Genomic DNA, 18,681 nt, shown 5'->3' on the forward strand with positions numbered 1-18,681 from the left:
AGTGAAAAAAGGAGGGAAAAAAAGGAGACAAAGAGAAGAAAGGATACAGACCCGGGCAGACAAATACAAAGGAAGAAAGAAGAAGGGGACAGAGGAAAGAGAGCGAGTGAAAGAAATACTATGAGAAAGAAAATAAATGTGTGAACGAAAGGCGGAAAGAAAGGGTATAATTAAACAGAAAATGAACAAACAAAAGAAAGGAGAGAAATAAATTAAAAAGCATGAAATGAAAAAAAGAAGCACACACACACACACACACACACACACACACACACACGAACACACACACACACGTACACACACACACACACACACACACACACACACACACACACACCACACTGACCAGGCCAACCAGTTCACAGCAGCGAAAGCCAAGAGACGTTTGTGTCGGAAAATGTCCAGCACTGTGAGTTTCTGAGTCTGCCTCTGAGCTAGAGATCCGTCCACGTCAGGGAGGTGGGGGTGGGGGAGACTGTCTGGGGAGATGTCCACCTTCTCCCTCTCTCCCTCCTCCCTGTCATCCTTCGTGTCTGGGGAGCCCAAGGCTGGAACCATTGACCACACAAAGCCATGTGACAAGAAGGCAGGGTCTGTGTGTGTGTGTGTGTGTGTGTGTGTGTGTGTGTGTGTGTGTGTGTGTGTGTGTGTGTGTGTGTGTGTGTGTGTGTGAGTGAGTGCAGATTATATAACTACAAAACATAGAAGGCTGTCACCTATAGACGTACAACATTGTACATTGTCGTCTTATCGGTCATATTTGGTATTTTACACTGTATACAATAGAGAGAGAGAGAGAGAGAGAGAGAGAGGAGGGAGTGGGGGACGGAGATGAGAGTCAGACGAGAGGGGAGAAAAATTAAGTAACAGAAATACAGAGAGAAATGGAGAGTGAAGAGGGAGAGAGAGAGACTAATAGGAAATAACTAAGGAAGTTAGTAACAATGACGAAACTGGGCCTACATGATTTCTTAATGAATGAAAAACCAGTGGTAGTGTCACTATCAAGCAGAAACAACAACTCCATCAAAAGTAGTTACAGCATCAGAGACAGCAGCAGCAGCAGCAGTAGCGTTAGGAGTAGTAGTAGTAGTAGCAGCAGCAGTAGTAGAAGTAGCAGTAGTATTAACCACAACAAAAATAGCTGCAACAGTAACAGTAATCGTGATAGTTGTTGGAATAATAGTAGTGGCACTTTAATTTGCCTATAGTTATCAGTAGCCCTTTCAAGTGCTCTGATTTGTCACTTCACAAGACCCAGCACTACAGAGATTAATTTAGTATACATTGGAGCAGCATCAGTCGTAGCAGTTTTAGTAGAAGCTCCAGCTATAGTGTCTGTGGTGGCTGAATTGAACAGTCCTTTCCAGTCCTGGAACAGCACACTCTGGTGTGTGTGTGTGTGTGTGTGTGTGTGTGTGTGTGTGTGAGAGAGAGAGAGAGAGACACTTTGACACTTTGACACTTTGACATTTTTATTGTCATTACCTGTAATGGTCTATTAACAAGGGGGTGACGGGGATTAATTCTTAAATCCTCTTAAATGCAAAGCAACATTCTGCTTAACAGCATTTCATCACCAAACAAACAAACAAACAAAATCTCTAAATATAACTCTCTCACGATACATTAAGCAAGCGGAACACACACACACACACACACACACACACAAAGAAACTAATCAATCAAACTCGACCACCCATTCTAGGAGTGAAATAGTTCAATATATCAATTATCTACCTTACCAAATTAACATAAGAAAATAAAATTTACATATGGATATCCTCCTCATTTACTCTGGTGTGTTCTGATCATAGTGATTATGCCTTATTTTTTGTGCTTCTGAGATAAATTTAGCTACTGACTGTATGATATATTCATCATCAGACGATAAAACAGAAAAAACATCATGTCTTTTAGCTAGATGAGATGAAAAAAATGTACATTTTTCTCTTACTTTATCGTATAATTTACAATGAAACAAAAAATGTTTTTCGTCATCTACACTAGATGCACACAAAGGACATGGCAATTCTGTGGATGCTGCAGGTTGAAACCACAATTTATTTGCATTGAAACCAAATGTCCGTAGCCGAAATCTTGCATAATTTAACCTGTGCCACTTATCTGTGATGACTGTTAGATATTTTTCAGTATGAAATATACTTTTGAATGAGAAAAACCAACTATATTTCTCTTTGCTTTCCATATCTGAATGCCAATTTTGCTTAAAAGAACAAATCAACCTATCTCTAAATTCTGATATAAACTGCTGTTCATTTCCCACTTCCTGATACATCCACACAATTCCAAAACCGTGTTCAGACAAAACCTTTTTTACACTATAAGTCCAGTTTTCCTTTCCTAATTCCATTTGTAACAACATCATCTCGTAAGCCTGTCTGGGTAAACGTGATTGTGGAAGTTTCAATAATTTCAACCAATACTTAATGCATTTTACAAATGTTCTTATATACAAAGGATATCTGCCCGTTTCCCCATATAACATTGTGTTGGATGAATGAATTGGCACATTTAAAAAACGTTTAATTGCATAAGTATGTACTTTTTCCATCTGTGAATTTACCTTTAGTCCCCAAACTTCGGCTGCATATGTAAGTATAGGTTCAATCTGTGTATCGAACATTTTCCAAAACAAACAGTAATCAATAGACTTAAGCTTTTTTAATGAATTCAATATTTCAATAACACCTTTCTTTGCTTTCCTGCAAGATTCTTCCCAAGCATAATTTAAGCTTAATTTTGTTGAGAATATCATTCCCAAATATTTATATGAATTTATAACTTTAACATCCTCATTTCCATAAAGCCATTTTTCGTGCACTGACAGATGTCCACCCATTCTAAATACAATAATGTTAGTTTTATCCATGTTCACTGTTAAACCCAAATAGTCTGCTTCTTCTTTCAATGCATTTAATTGGTTCTGTAAACCCCTAACAGTTCCAGACAAAAGAACAACGTCATCTGCAAATAACAGTAAAAATATCTCGATTGCTCCCGGAATTAATTGAATTCCATGTCTTCCTTTTCTCGACAATTCTGTTGCTAATTCGTTAATAAAAAAGGAGAACATTTGTGGGCTCAAAAGACAGAGAGAGAGAGAGAGAGAGAGAGAGAGAGAGAGAGAGAGAGAGAGAGAGAGAGACAAGACAACCATACAGACAGAAAAGAAAAAGGGCGGTGGGGGCGGGGGCGCTTTACCAGACATCTCTCTGTCCGCCACTTCGTCAGTGCCATCCGCATCTCCATCCCCACCCCCATCCTGCAGGGAGTTCAGCACCAGGTTGACGTCTTTACGGTTGGCACGTGCTGCCCGCCTCAACACGCGCACCGCTCCCTCCGTCTTCCCGTTCGCCACCAGCCAGCGTAGAGACTCGTCCACGCACCTGTCGTTATATAATGCTGTGTCTCTTTAACCCCCACAACATTGCTGTACGCAATGACCTCCTTAAAAAATTTCAACCTCCTACAACACAACACTGAACTTGGTACCATGTTTGCAAAACCCCTTCCCCTCGTTGTTCGAAAACGATGAGAACCTTAAGAACCTACTTTTTGATCATCCAGGACCCTTATCCCCACACCACATGGCTGTAATCCCTGCAACAACTTGAATTGCAAAACCTTTCCCCTTATCAATCTTCCTTAACATTTGCCAGTCCAGTGGCAAATGAAAGGCCATTGTAACAGTACCTTTAGATACGGAAGGGGGAAATTGTAACAGTACCTTTAGATATGGAAGGGGAAAAGTTAGACCGTTGTAACAGTGCCTTTAGATGCAGAAGGGGGAAGGTAGGCTTTGTTCTCTAAGGAGGGGAAAGGATTGGTATTGTGTGTACACTTCACCATTGAGTAGATAATACCATCGATACCATAGGGATAGGATAGACACAGTGTGTACACTTCACCATTGAGTGGATAATACCATCGATACCAGAGGGATAGGATAGACACAGTGTACACTTCACCATTGAGTGGATAATACCATCGATACCGGAGGGATAGGATAGACACAGTGTGTACACTTCACCATTGAGTGATAATACCATCGATACCGGAGGGATAGGATAGACACAGTGTACACTTCACCATTGAGTGGATAATACCATCGATACCGGAGGGATAGGATAGACACAGTGTACACTTCACCATTGAGTGGATAATACCATCGATACCGGAGGGATAGGATAGACACAGTGTACACTTCACCATTGAGTGGATAATACCATCGATACCATAGGGATAGGATAGACACAGTGTACACTTCACCATTGAGTGATAATACCATCGATACCGGAGGGATAGGATAGACACAGTGTACACTTCACCATTGAGTGATAATACCATCGATACCGGAGGGATATGATAGACACAGTGTGTACACTTCACCATTGAGTGGATAATACCATCGATACCGGAGGGATAGGATAGACACAGTGTGTACACTTCAACATTGAGTGGATAATACCATCGATACTGGAGGGATAGGATAGACACAGTGTACACTTCACCATTGAGTGGAAAATACCATCGATACTGGAGGGATAGGATAGACACAGTGTACACTTCACCATTGAGTGATAATACCATCGATACCGGAGGGATAGGATAGACACAGTGTACACTTCACCATTGAGTGGATAATACCATCGATACTGGAGGGATAGGATAGACACAGTGTACACTTCACCATTGAGTGATAATACCATCGATACCGGAGGGATAGGATAGGCACATTGTACACTTCATTGAGTGATAATACCATCGATACCGGAGGGATAGGATAGACACAGTGTACACTTCACCATTGAGTGATAATACCATCGATACCGGAGGGATAGGATAGACACAGTGTACACTTCACCATTGAGTGGATAATACCATCGATACCGGAGGGATAGGATAGACACAGTGTACACTTCACCATTGAGTGATAATACCATCGATACCGGAGGGATAGGATAGACACAGTGTACACTTCACCATTGAGTGATAATACCATCGATACCGGAGGGATAGGATAGACACATTGTACACTTCACTATTGAGTGGATAATACCATCGATACCGGAGGGATAGGATAGACACAGTGTACACTTCACCATTGAGTGATAATACCATCGATACCGGAGGGATAGGATAGACACAGTGTACACTTCACAATTGAGTGGATAATACCATCGATATCGGAGGGATAGGATAGATCCTTTCCCTTCCCCTCCTTTTTCCCCCACCTCTAACACCCCCTCTGTGAAGTCTACGCTCAACTGCAGGTCTACAAATATTGTATACATCCTCACCTGCGCCCTGTGTGTCAAATTATATGTGGGCGAATCTGGCCGCACCTTAAATGACCGCTTTACAGAACACCTGCGATCAATAAGGCTGAGCTATAATGACTTCCATCGGTCAACATTTCAACAGCACCCACCACACGTACCCATGTCAAGATTGCAATACAGAACCAACTCGACAGAACAATCAGAAAACACACGGAGACCCACAAAATCGCCCGCCTGGGAACACTCCACCCAGAGGACCTCAAAACGAGAGAGAGTAACCAGTGACATCACCAGCATTCCCCCCAACCCCTTTCCTAACCAAACAGCCAAATGCTCTTCCTTTCCCTTCCCCTCCTTTTTCCCTCACCTCTAACACCCCCTCCCCCCGCTCCAACCCTCCACCCACCCCCTTTTTTTCCCACCCACTCCATTTCCCTTTCCCCACCCACCTTCCTTCCCATTCTGGATTTTTTTTTCTTCCACCCCCTCTGAATCTCTTCTCGTTTCTCTGCTTATCTTCACCTCCTTTTACTCACAATTTTCTTAAGATTTTCTTTTACCTCTACTGTCATTTCCAACTAACGCAGTCACTGAAGTCATACCTATGGTCTGAAACGTTGGACACCTTTTATCAAAAGTGAGTCTTATTTTACAACCCACATTATATATATATGTATATATATATATATATATATTCCATTGTTTATGTAATTGTATGTTTCGGATTTCCTTGGGTTGTTTTTTTTTTTCCTTTACCCTCCCAACGACAAGCTCATGATACATTGCACGCAACTATTCACCAGGATAATAAAAAAAATGATGCTAAAAACATCAGGCCAATGTACATACTTATATTCGTAACATGCACGCGTGTGTGTCATGTGAGTGTGTGCAATAGTCCACATTAACAACAAATGTGAACATGAGCACCTTTCACTCCTGAAAACGTAACAAAAGCCAAAATGTCGCATCCATCACATCATTACCATCGTTCAGATTTCGTTTCGTTCCCCTAGCCTAAACACCCCACAACTCCAACACACACACACACACACACACACACAAATCAAACTCAACAAAACTAATGATACATCACTTAACATCACCTCCCACCTCACACACACACACACACACACACACACACACACGTAGCTGACCATAGTTGCACGATACAGGTGAGGAAGGAGACGGACGTCAGAGCGAATTGCAGGTGCCTCCAGGCGTACCCCCTCATCAGGTAGGATATCAGTGCCAGGGAGGAGGAGGCGGTTCCCCACACAAACATCACCCCGATCACCTGGAGCGAGCGGTGCTCCATGGGGTACAGCTCTAAGATCAAGGTGGCTATGGCGGTCACCACACCCTGAAGTAAGAGAGAAAACAACAGATGACATGTCATAGCGAAACTCTTTATTCTGGGGCGATGGTGATGTTGGTAATGTCTCTCTCTCTCTCTCTCTCTCTCTCTCTCTCTCTATATATATATATATATATATATATATATATATATATATATATATATATATGTGTGTGTGTGTGTGTGTGTGTGTGTGTGTAAATCGAAACTCATTTCTTGATCCCTTATTATTCACAGTTTCAGAACAGTGCAGTACAGTACAGTACAATACAATACAAACCAGAACAGTACAGCACAGTATAGTACAGCACAGTACAGTACAGTAGCCATATACAAATCATATCGTGCTGACGAAAAAAAAAAAGAAGAAGACAACTGAAAGGAAAGTGACACAGGCAAGAAATGCGAATAACGGATTAATTAAAGTGGAATGATGTTTTGGCAAAACAGACAACAATGTAGATATCTAAGTGTAACTGAAAGAGAGACAGACAGGGTAGACAAGAGGTACGCAGGGAGAGGCAGAGAGACAGAGACTTACCTGCTGAAAGGCCCCTATCAGGTGTTTCAGAACAGTGAACACAGGGTAAGATGGAGATAAACCAATGCCCACCCCCAACACAAAGAGAGCGAACTGTGATCCAATCATCGTCGGCTTCCGTCCATACCTGCAGCCAATCAAAGCACGGATACCATACTTTTAACAAAAACAAAAAACAAAAACACAGACACGAAAAAAAAACCCACAAAAAACAACAACAACAAACAAACAAACGTGGCAGGCAAACAATTTTCTCTTATTTGTTTTGTGATGTTTGTTTCTCTATTGCTTTGTTTTGTTGTTTTTTTTTGTTTTTGTTTTTTTTGTTAGTTTGCTTGCTTATCTTGGATGAACACAACCTTTGTAAATTAGCAGTGACTAATCTGAACTTCATTTAAATCATTTTCGATTAAGGCAGGCGCACTGAAGTGAGTTCAGAACAGAAAAAAAAACCCATTAATTTCATAAGACTAGCCCTACTATAGTATAGATTTGAAGGGGGCTGCGCAATAATTGTATCCGTGCATAATGCGTGTTGCATTCTAATCCGATGAAAAAAATAAAAAAAAAAAAAAAAGAAGAAGAAGAATAGTGCAATGCAGATCACGAGATATACACGTTTTGAACTGGTTAATCGGCAAATAGACGAAAATTCATTTTATATCATTAAAATAGCTTATTTCTATTCGAGCATCTTGATAGTTTCGAGTTAACCAAAAAGTGATTATATATAAACATACTGACTTAAAGAGTATATGTGACGGAATGATAGATCTAATATGACGTAGCCTTTCTGTGGGATATTTAGCCAGTGCAGGATGTTGGATTAAAATCAAATCTATCCTAAGGTTATAAATGCATGTTTGCGCAACAGATATAATTCGACGGTGATTCAGATATATAAAATATTTGATTTTATCAACAATTTGGGAAGTTTGTGGTAAATGAGAGACATTTGAAATTTGAATGGCAAGCTGGCTGTATCGAATGTAGGTCACTAATGACTACATGTGTCATTTTTGCTGTGGGTGAATGGATGATGATGATGATGATAGTGGTGGTAGTGGTGGTGATAATGATGATGATAATTATGACGATGACGATGATGATCATGATGATGATAACAAAGAGATTGATTACAAATGGAAAATCAATGGATAAACGAGACAGAAAATCATGGTCAGACCTGTCAGAAACAATGGAGGCAAGGACGGCTCCGGTCCCTTGACCAGCGATTACCAGTGTCTGCACCAAACTGCCCAGTAGTTTGCGGTCACACACCAGGTCAAACTGCAGCACAGACACACACACACACACACACACACACACACACACACACACACACACACACACACACACACACAGAGCTCAGAACTCAAAGCCTTTTTTATTCAAGAACTAAGATTTTAGGCATGGTCTTTTCTCCCAATCTGTCCTTGCTAATCTACATCAGATACAATATCACACATATATTTAATGAAAAAGGGAGAAGGGGAGAAGAAACAAAATTTTCGTGGAGAATGACAGATATGATGAATAACACACACACACACACACACACACACACACACACACACACACACACACACACACACACACAATCACACTCGTTTGTACGTGTATAGGGAGTGAGTTCCAAAGGGATGCACCTGAAAATGTTTTGAACATAACAATGCGGGTGCGTTGTAAAATGTACTTCTTAGAGCTCGGGTAAGCAGGTGTTGTAGACGTTGTGGTTCCAAATTATTGAGCACGTTGTACACGAATAACGCTTTGTTGAATACTGTTTTTGCAATTGGAGGATGTTTAATCTGATCTGTTTTTCTAAAGTGACTGTGAAGGATCTGGTAAAATTATTTTGGCTGCTCTCTTGTGGAGGAAATTTAGCTTCTTAAGAAGAACATCAGCAGCACAGCTCCAGACTACAGATGCGTAATTAATGTGAGAAAAACAGTGAGCGTGGAAAAACATTTTGCGAGCATCACTGTCTATGTAAGGCTTGAGCTGATTAAGTAAAACATTTTTTTAAATTAAAAAGACTGCGTGCCATCATTTAAGCCCGTCTGAACAGAATATTGAACAAGCAACGCTGACAGCATTGGAATGAAAGTAAGTATTATCTGCAAAAAGATCACACGAGACTCTGGAGGAAGATCATTGATAAATATGCAGAATAGAAGTGGCCCAAGAACGGATCCTTCAGGAACTCCATTTTGAATCGCTTTAGTGGAAGAAGCGTTACCATTGGTAAACAAATTCTGTGTTCTGTCGGTAAGGAATGATTTGAAAAAGGACAACGTGATGGGGTCTTTGAGATACAATGACATTTTTTAATGTAATATTTTGTGGTCAACAAGATCAAAAGCTTTCTTAAAGTCAAGAAAAACAGCACATAATTTCACCACGGTTGATGGGGCATGACACTGTGTATGATGAACACGTTGTATATGAATGTAAAAGTAACAACAATGTAAAGAAGTGTGAGTTTCAACAGAGAGGCACCGATTCCTTCAGGTCCAATTATTTTGTTTGTTTTGTTTATCAGACTGGAAATGAGAGTACCAACTTCATGGATTGCAGTAAAAAGTATCTTAATCAAAGGAATCCTTTTCCTGAAGTCTGAGTAGCAGAACGTTTAGAGACAGACAGACAGAGAGACAGACAGACAGAGACAGAAACAGACAGACATATGAAAATATATGATTTTTTTTAAAAATTACGTATCAATATGAATAACACAGACCCTCAGCCCCAAATAACATAAATGAACGGCACATCAGAAACACAATACAATAAAGCATAAGATGAAACTGTTAAAGTCTGTTAACATATCTGAGCAGATTAAATTCCGACACAATGATACACCTCAAGACAAAAACCCCATCATTGTCTTGATTCAGTAGCAAAGGCGATAGATATATATATTGCAGTGCAAAGCATGGGCGAGGGGAGGGGGCGCTCTTTTTCTGGAGCATCTCATTTGCACCAAAATGATAGAGGTGCGCACACATGCACGCACACTCTCTCTGTCTCTGTTTGTCTGTCTGTCTGTCTGTCTGTCTCTCTCTCTCTCACACACACACACACACACACACACACACACACACACACACACACACACACACACACACACACACACACACACACTCCTTGAAGACGAACGACTAGGGGGGAAAAGGCACAGTTCCCGCCTGCCACATGGACATTGTAAGCAAACGACAAAATACCAAATTGCCGCTTGTGCCTTAGCAGTTCAGTTTACTTTGATTATGTTTTTCCTTCCTGTTCCATTTTATTTGTTTTGCATCATTTTTTTTTCTGATTTGTGCCTACTATGTCTCCAGAGCTTTACAGCTAATGACATTAAACATTTGAGTGTTCAGTGTTCAGTGTTCTCTCTCTCTCTCTCTCTCTCTCTCTCACACACACACATACGTATTCTCTCTCTCTCTCTCTCTCTCTCTCTCTCTCTCTCTCTCTCTCACACACACACACACACACTACACACACACACACACACACACACACACACACACACACGCCTCACAAACCTCAGTCCTGAACGACAGCTCTCGCTCGTAAGAGTACTGGTATCCGTAAGGACAAGGGTAGCGATCGCCTTCGTCAGGAACAGAAAGGTTGTTCTTGTAGACGGTGATTTCACACTGGCCGAGCAAAACGGTGACACTGGAATTATCCCAGTCCAACTTCCCATCATCGTGCAGTTCTGTGGAATCGATAGTGCCGCTCTGGTTGTCTGGCATCGCTGGTTCTGCACATTGCAGGCCTTGCACTTCCCTCCCTTAAAGTGAAAGAAAAAAAAAGAGTATTGAGAAAAGAGAAAGAGTGGGGTAGGAGGGGAAGAAGAACGGGGAACGTCCAATCTGACATGAAACGTGATGGACTGAGACTGGAACAGTATCAGTATTAGTATCCGTAGCTCACGTCCAATCTGACATGAAACGTGATGGACTGAGAGTGGAACAGTATCAGTATTAGTATCCGTAGCTCACGTCCAATCTGACATGAAACGTGATGGACTGAGACTGGAACAGTATCAGTATTAGTATCCGTAGCTCACGTCCAATCTGACATGAAACGTGATGGACTGAGAGTGGAACAGTATCAGTATTAGTATCCGTAGCTCACGTCCAATCTGACATGAAACGTGATGGACTGAGAGTGGAACAGTATCAGTATTAGTATCTGTAGCTCAAGGAGGTGTTACTGCGTTCGGTCAAATCCATATACGCTACATCACATCTGCCAAGCAGATGCCTGACTAGCAGCGTAACCCAACGCACTTAGTCAGGCCTTGAGAAAAAAAAAATATATGTATATGGAACAGGACTTAACTTAAAGAGCTGGGAGAGGAAGGGAAAAACAGTATACTTTGTTGGGGGAGGGGTGGGGGGAGGGAAGGGAGATATCTATCTATCTATCTATATGTCTATCTACCTATCTATCTATCTGACTGTCTGTCTGTCTGTCACTCTCGTCCTCTTATTTTCTTGTTCTTGCTGTCACTGTCCTCCCCCCCCCCCTCCCTCTATCATCATCCCAGTCTCTCTGTCTCTCTTTCCTGCTTCTCGCTTTCTAACTGGCTCACACACACACACACACACACACACACACACACACACACACACACACACACACACACACACACACACACACACAGAGAGAGAGAGAGAATGGCGGATTGAACTCATCACTTAAGACTCCCTCTCGTTCTTAATCATGTCTGAAATATGTCTTCAGTTGTTGTTTTTTGTTGTTGTTGTTGTTGTTCTTGTTGTTTTCTCTTTTTGTGGCTGCCGTTCCTTCAGTATATTTTCTAATTCTTGCTGTTTTTCTTGTAGCTGTTCTTCTTCTTGTCGAATTTTATATAGGCTGCTGTTGTACATTTTGTGTGTGTGTGTGTGTGTGTGTGTGTGTGTGTGTGTGTGTGTGTGTGTGTGTGTGTGTGTGTGTGTGTGTGTGTGTGTGTTGTCACTGCTGCTGCAGTTGTTGTCGTTGATGGTGGTGATGGTGTGGTGACAAAAGATTCACACACACACACACACACACACACACACACACACACACACACACACACACACAAACAAACAAACACGCGCGCGCGCGTGTGCACTCGCTCATGAAAAATGAGAGTGATAGAGAGGGAGAGAGAGAAAATAAGAGAGAGAGAGAGAGAGAGAGAGAGAGAGAGAGAGAGAGAGAAGACAAACACGAGACAAGACAAAATTCTTTATTTTCGAGGATAACAGATAAGCACTGGCGCGCTCTTCTTCATCCAGTCCCCGCCCTGAAACAGTGTCTACACAACACAATACTACATTACATATGTCATTGCATGCACACACACACACACATACACACACACGCGCGCGCGCGCGCGCGCGCTCACGCACACACACACACACACAGAACTCAGAACTCAGAATTGTTTAGGGGGTACAGTCAAAACAACAACAAAATAGTTCTAAAAGAAAAGATGAAACGACTATTCAAAACATTACAATTTTTGAAAATCCATTGATAAGGAATCTACATAATTTAGACCATCCAGTTTTCGAAGTCAATTTCCTAAAGAACAACAGTGAGTGATGTTTTTTCTTCGAAGATTTTTGCTTCGGCAATATACTTTGCAAGAAACTGGATTAAATTTTCCTGATGTACGTTAAGTACACTGAACAGATCTTCATTCTTTGCAGAACACGTTTTAAAGACAGTACATTTTTCACGAATATCAGTGTACGCTTTGCAATGAAACAAGAAATGTAACTCATCCTCTATAAAACTGCACATCGGACAAGGGGAGAGTATGGATGGGTTAATTTGAAACCAATATTTATGAGCATGTAATCCAAGACATCTCAACCTAAACCTGGCTAAACTGATTCTATGCCACTTGTTGGTTATAACTGATATATTTTTCTATTCCAAAAACATTTTTAAACTCATACAACCAACTTTATTTTTCATTTGTTTCCATTTCATAATGTCAGTCTTGCTTATATTACTCGGTGAGGAGAAATGGTCCACCTTTCAACCCCCCCCCCCCTCCCCCCCTAATAAATTTGTCACAAGCATAGAGTATATAGATCACGAAAAATCATGTTAACATAAAAAAAAACCTTGGGTCTCTCTGTCCCTTCTGGCTTAATTTTGAAGGGTACCCATTTCAGGTGCCGCGGCTGCTTTTTGTCGCTCCAAAACATTCCATGAGTTTGGTGATCACCTGTGTCTTTGTTATTTGAGCTACAAGAACTTCCTTTACGTTTTTGTTCACAGTGATGCCTTCTGCACGATATGCAATAATCAGAACAACAATATATGCAATAAGGTGACCGCAGTGAAGCTACGTGTGTACCAACCGTCTGTCACACGTTGCGAACTGTGAATTTGCCAAAGTATTTGCAATAAACCGTCTCTCTCTAAACTGTGCAACTTATTAGAAACAAAGTACACCTCGGTTTCAAAGAACAGTATCTTGTGATTCTTTTTAGCTATGCCACATCACCATGGGCCTATTCTGCTGTCCTCTGTCGCGGGTTTATCTCCCCTACCCCCTATCTCATTATTCTGAGTCGCTTCCCTCGGCACAAGTAGAAAGCGACTCTTCTGATACGTAGGATATGACAGCTTCTTCTTCGTCGTCGTCAGAGTCCGGAAAGTCCACAAGGAAGTCAACCATATCTGCGGGCAGGATGACGTCTTCTGCGGACCACATTGGTTCCAAGGTGCCATCAACGTCGATCCATCCATGGCCATTGCTTGCTGCTGGAACATCAGACGTGGGTTCGAGAGCCCTTTTCCAAATGGCAACTTGATAGTTGCTCCATCTGAGGTGCTCTTGAAGAGTTTGTTTGCACGGAGGCATGCTTGCTATGTCAATGTTGTTTGCGTTCAATGGCTCATCTCCACATCTTTCCTTGAGTAGCTAGTGTCGGAGGTCACTGACACTGGTGAAACGATGTCTGCCGTATATGACACAGGTGAAGGACTCAAGATCGGCTTTGACTTCTTCAGCGATGGCCCATGTATCTCCAAGGCGGGCAATTGTTTCCACAAATCTTGGACTCTGCTGAAGAACTTTGATGGGTTTATTTTCCCAGTGCCTTTGAACGCACTGTTGCAGCCAGTATAAGCATGAAGAGCCAGGAAGACGGTGCAGTGCCGTTGCCCGTATGCTTTTTGCGATGTCAGTGACGTTGATGAGCCGCTGTTTGTTCACCATTCCTGTGTCGAACAGAATCACCACGTCCTTCAGCTGCAGAGCGAAGTGCAGGAGAATGAAGAAAATGTCCAAGTCGGGAGTCTTGACGCGGACGAACCTGTAGCCATTCCGTTCAGCGTACGCACAGTGGAGGGCAACTCTGGAATCCGTCTCTTCTTGTGTGGCACCTGAGATGAGTACCCTTCAAAATTAAGCCAGAAGAGACAGTGAGACCCAAGATTTTTGTATGTTAACAATTTTTCGTAATCTATATACTCTAAAAAATACATATGAAAAATTTATTGGGGGGGAGGGGGGGGGGAGGTAGACCGTTTCTCCTGACAGACTATATGAAGCAAAAAGTCTATCTTTGAATTCAGAAATAAATCCTTTTCCGCATCCAACTCCCTGACACATCCACACAATTCCAAATCCGTGTACTGTTAATGTTTTCGTAACCAAATATACCCAATTTTCCTTCCCTCTCTCGTGTTCGTTTAATAACATAACATACGCTTGTTTACAATGTATCGATGCGGGAAGACTAATAAGTTATAACCAATACTTGACACATTTCACATGATCTGATATGTAATGGGTATCTTCCAATCTCTCCGTATAACACAGTGTTCGATGCATGCAAAGGTACCTTTAACTCACTCAGTACGGCCAGTCCTCTCTTCTCCTCTACACAGACTCCTCGGATGTCCAGTGGGTGTCTGAATGACCCAACCTTTAGCTTCCGTCGTCAGAATTGTGGTATTATTTGTCCACATTGACGTCTTCAGTATAAGAGCCTTCCGCTTGCAATATTTTGATGATGGTAATTGGGGTGAAACACTGCTAACGTTGTCTCTTTCGCCGTTCGTATGGAGAGAGTTAAAAAACGTTTGGTAGCAAAAGTGTGCGCTATTTCGATATCTTTATTATCACCAAGTCCCCATATTTCAGAACCATAGGTCAACATTGGTTCGACTTGAGCATCAAAAAGTTTCCAGAAAATAGATGAATCCATGGAAACTAGTTTATGTAAGCATCTCAAAATTTCAACAACACCTTTCTTTCCCTTCCTACATGTTTATGCTATTGTGCTTGTCATACTGACTTTGGTTGTAAAGAACATACCAAGATATTTATAAATATTCGTTACTTTTATTTCATCGGTACCATAGTGCCATTTTTCATGTTTAGATAGGTGGCCACCTTTCCTGAATACAATTACTCTGTTTTTTTCAAGATTTACTTCTAAAAAATAATCTACCTGCTTCTTGTTTCAATGCATTAAACCGATTTTGAAGTCCTATGGCTAGACAAAAGAATCACATCGTCTGCAAATAACATTAGAAATATTTCGACAGCTCCAGGGATCATTTGAATTCCATGTTTACCTTTTTTGTTATTTCTACTGCCAGTTCATTTACAAAAAAAAAAAAAAAAAAAACGAAAACATTAATGGACTTAACAGGCAACCTTGCTTTACACCTCTTGGGTAATCAAATATATCTGAATACACACACTTGTCGCGCACACGTACCAAGACTGAATCACACACACTACGAAGAGCCATATATAGCTTACCATCTACTCCACTTTTACTTAACACATTCCACAGGTTATTTCTATTTACAGAGTCAAATGCATTGCGAAAATCGACAAAGGCAACATACAATTTTGTATTTTTTAATAAATATGTTTGAACTAACGCATATATATATATATATATATATATATATATATATATATATAGAGAGAGAGAGAGAGAGAGAGAGAGAGAGAGAGAGAGACTGGGAAGACAACAGAACACATGTGCTAACCTATGAAGACGTTGTCCATCAGCTGGTAGTTTGCCCCGAAGAAGCCCAGAGTCAAGGCCAGCACCTGCAGTAGCTGGTAGCGTGCCCGCCACCCGCCTAGGTGACGCAGGGTGGGGTCTATGTCGCTTTTCCCTGTCATCTTTCCCACTCTCTCTCTCTCTCTCTCTCTCTCTCTCTTATATTTTTTTTAACCAGTCACTCGCGTTTTAAAACGGCGTATTTTCTCTGCTTTTCATTCCTGTCGATTCAGAGCCTACAATGACTAGCGGAGTTTGCAGTGAGAGAGATTAATGAGATATTTCCTTTCGAGACGTTTTATTTCTGTTTTCTTTCTTTCTCTTCGTTCGTCGTTTTCTTTTCTTTTTCTTTTTCTTTTTTTTTTTTTTTTTCAAGACTTTTTTTTTTCGATGATTTTGTCTTCTCTCGGCGCTAGCCACAACAGTTACACAAATATTAATTTTCGATCTCCACTTTCAGGGCTTCTGTGAGGCAAGGTCTTTTTGCGCAGCTCACACACCACTTGATTCCAACCTGGGTTAAAGCGACCAGGTCTGGTGGTAGAGACAGACTGACCTGGGTTTCACGGTGAACTGACTAATGGTGACAACGGATGCATCCCTTGCACGTCCGTGGCTGGTAATTTGCGGTGGCGTCAGCGTGTGTGTGAAATGTGAAATATCATGATAAAAAAAGATCTTATTTTGCTCAGTCTCTCTGTCTCTGTCTCTGTCTGTCTGTCTGTCTGTCTCTCCTTCTCTTTTTTTTTTTTTTTTTTTTTGTCCGTCTGTCAATATGCGCGCGCGTGTGTGTGTGTGTGCGTGTGTGTGTGTGTGTGTGTGTGTGTGTGTGTGTGTGTGTGTGTGTGTGTGTGTGTGTGTGTGGTCTGTCTGTCTGCCTCTGTGTGTGTGTGTGTGTGTGTGTGTGTGTGTGTGTGTGTGTGTGTGTGTGTGTGTGTGTGTGTGTGTGGGTGTGTGGGTGGGTGCGTGCGTGCGTGTGTGAAGTTTATTATCGTGAACACAAGAGTAAGATATTTATGCAGCGTCATTTTATTGGGCTTCGTGTCTGAGTGTGACTGAGAAAGATATGGCGTGGGGGGGGTGGGGGGGGGGAGTTCTGGGTGGGGGGGGGGGGGGTCGGGGGGGGCGGGGGGCAAGGGGCAGATGCGGATGAGTCTTTGCATGAAGCTGAAGCATCAGATTAATGCAGCGTCAATATATTCACATTCTCATTCTATGTCTTTATCTCTCGGTCTCACTGTCTCTATGTCTGTATGTATGTTTGTCTCTCTTTCTTTCTCTCCATGTATGTACGCATGTATCTATCTGTCTGTATATATATCTGTCTGCCTATCCCTCTCTCTCATTATCTCTATTATTCCTTCCTTCGTCTCTTATTTCTGAAATGCGCTGGAAATAGGTCTTTCAGAGCTCAGGTTCCCCAAGTGTGGAACTCTCTACCTTCATCTCTTATGAATGCCTCTGATCTACATTCCTTTACGTCAGATATGAAAACTTACCTTTTCCGTAAGCATTTTTGTTCTGGGCGAAACGGTTAAACCAAGGTATGCCTGTTAATAAGTATCTTTGTACTAGTATTTTTGTAGTCCTGTTTTAATGCATTGTGTATTTTACATAGTTTTGGTCTTAGATGTGATGGCGTTTTTCCTATCTCGTCTTAGATGTGGTGGCCTTGTTTCTATCTGGTTATTTTTTTAATGTGTGTGTGTGTGCGTGCGCGCGCGCGCACGAGCGCGTGTGCGTGTTTGCGTGCATGTGTCTGTGAGGGTACAGTGCTCTGGTACGCGTGTGTAAGTGTATAGGCATGTTAGTATGTCCGAACAGAATTCTATGTTACAAAATAAGAAATATCTTAATGCTTACGCAATTTTGTTTTAGTGCAGTTGATATTTAATGTCAGCGTGTGTGTGTCTGTGTGCGAGTATGTGTGTGTGTATGTAAGGAAGGGACATCTATATGTGTGTGTGTGTGTGTGCGCGCGCGCGCCCGCGCGCGTGTGTGTGTGTGTATGTGTGCGTGTGGGTGCGTGTGTGTGTGTTCTATGAAATGCATTTTGTTTTAATCTAAGCCTTATTTACTTCATAGCTTTTATCATCTGATTCATCTCTTAAGTGTGCTTTTTCATTCATATGAACACGCTGGATGTTTTCCATTGTCAGATAGCTGTTGATGTGTTTTTTAAGGCATGTTTATAGTCCACTGGATGATGTAAGGCGCTTTGAGCAGCATTGGTGCTGGATATCGCGCCATAGAAAAACAATGGATTATTATTATCATTATTTCTATTATTATCATTATTATTTCTTCCTTCTCTCTTTTCGTCTTTTTGTTTCATTCTTTTGCTCTTTCGTTCTTCCTTCCTGTCGGTCTTTTCGATACATCTATTTTTGTTTTCTATGCTGATGATACATACATACATACATA

General features: G+C 41.5%; 1 protein-coding gene across 1 annotated transcript in view; it reads right to left on the minus strand.

Moving 5' to 3' along the window:
* Positions 1-16,886, minus strand: part of LOC143297279 (solute carrier family 22 member 7-like) — a 22,875-nt gene extending 5,989 nt beyond the window's left edge. The window contains exons 1-7 of the mRNA XM_076609546.1: positions 16,241-16,886; positions 10,756-11,006; positions 8,391-8,494; positions 7,205-7,331; positions 6,464-6,669; positions 3,226-3,410; positions 347-548 (exon numbers count right to left, since the gene is read on the minus strand). Coding sequence (XP_076465661.1) covers positions 347-548; positions 3,226-3,410; positions 6,464-6,669; positions 7,205-7,331; positions 8,391-8,494; positions 10,756-11,006; positions 16,241-16,379 — 1,214 coding nt within the window. The 5' untranslated portion in view covers positions 16,380-16,886. The remainder of the gene's footprint in view (positions 1-346; positions 549-3,225; positions 3,411-6,463; positions 6,670-7,204; positions 7,332-8,390; positions 8,495-10,755; positions 11,007-16,240) is intronic.
* Between the last annotated feature and the right edge of the window lie 1,795 nt (positions 16,887-18,681).

The sequence above is a fragment of the Babylonia areolata genome, chromosome 22, assembly GCF_041734735.1.
Source record: "Babylonia areolata isolate BAREFJ2019XMU chromosome 22, ASM4173473v1, whole genome shotgun sequence".
NCBI lineage: Eukaryota > Metazoa > Mollusca > Gastropoda > Neogastropoda > Buccinidae > Babylonia > Babylonia areolata.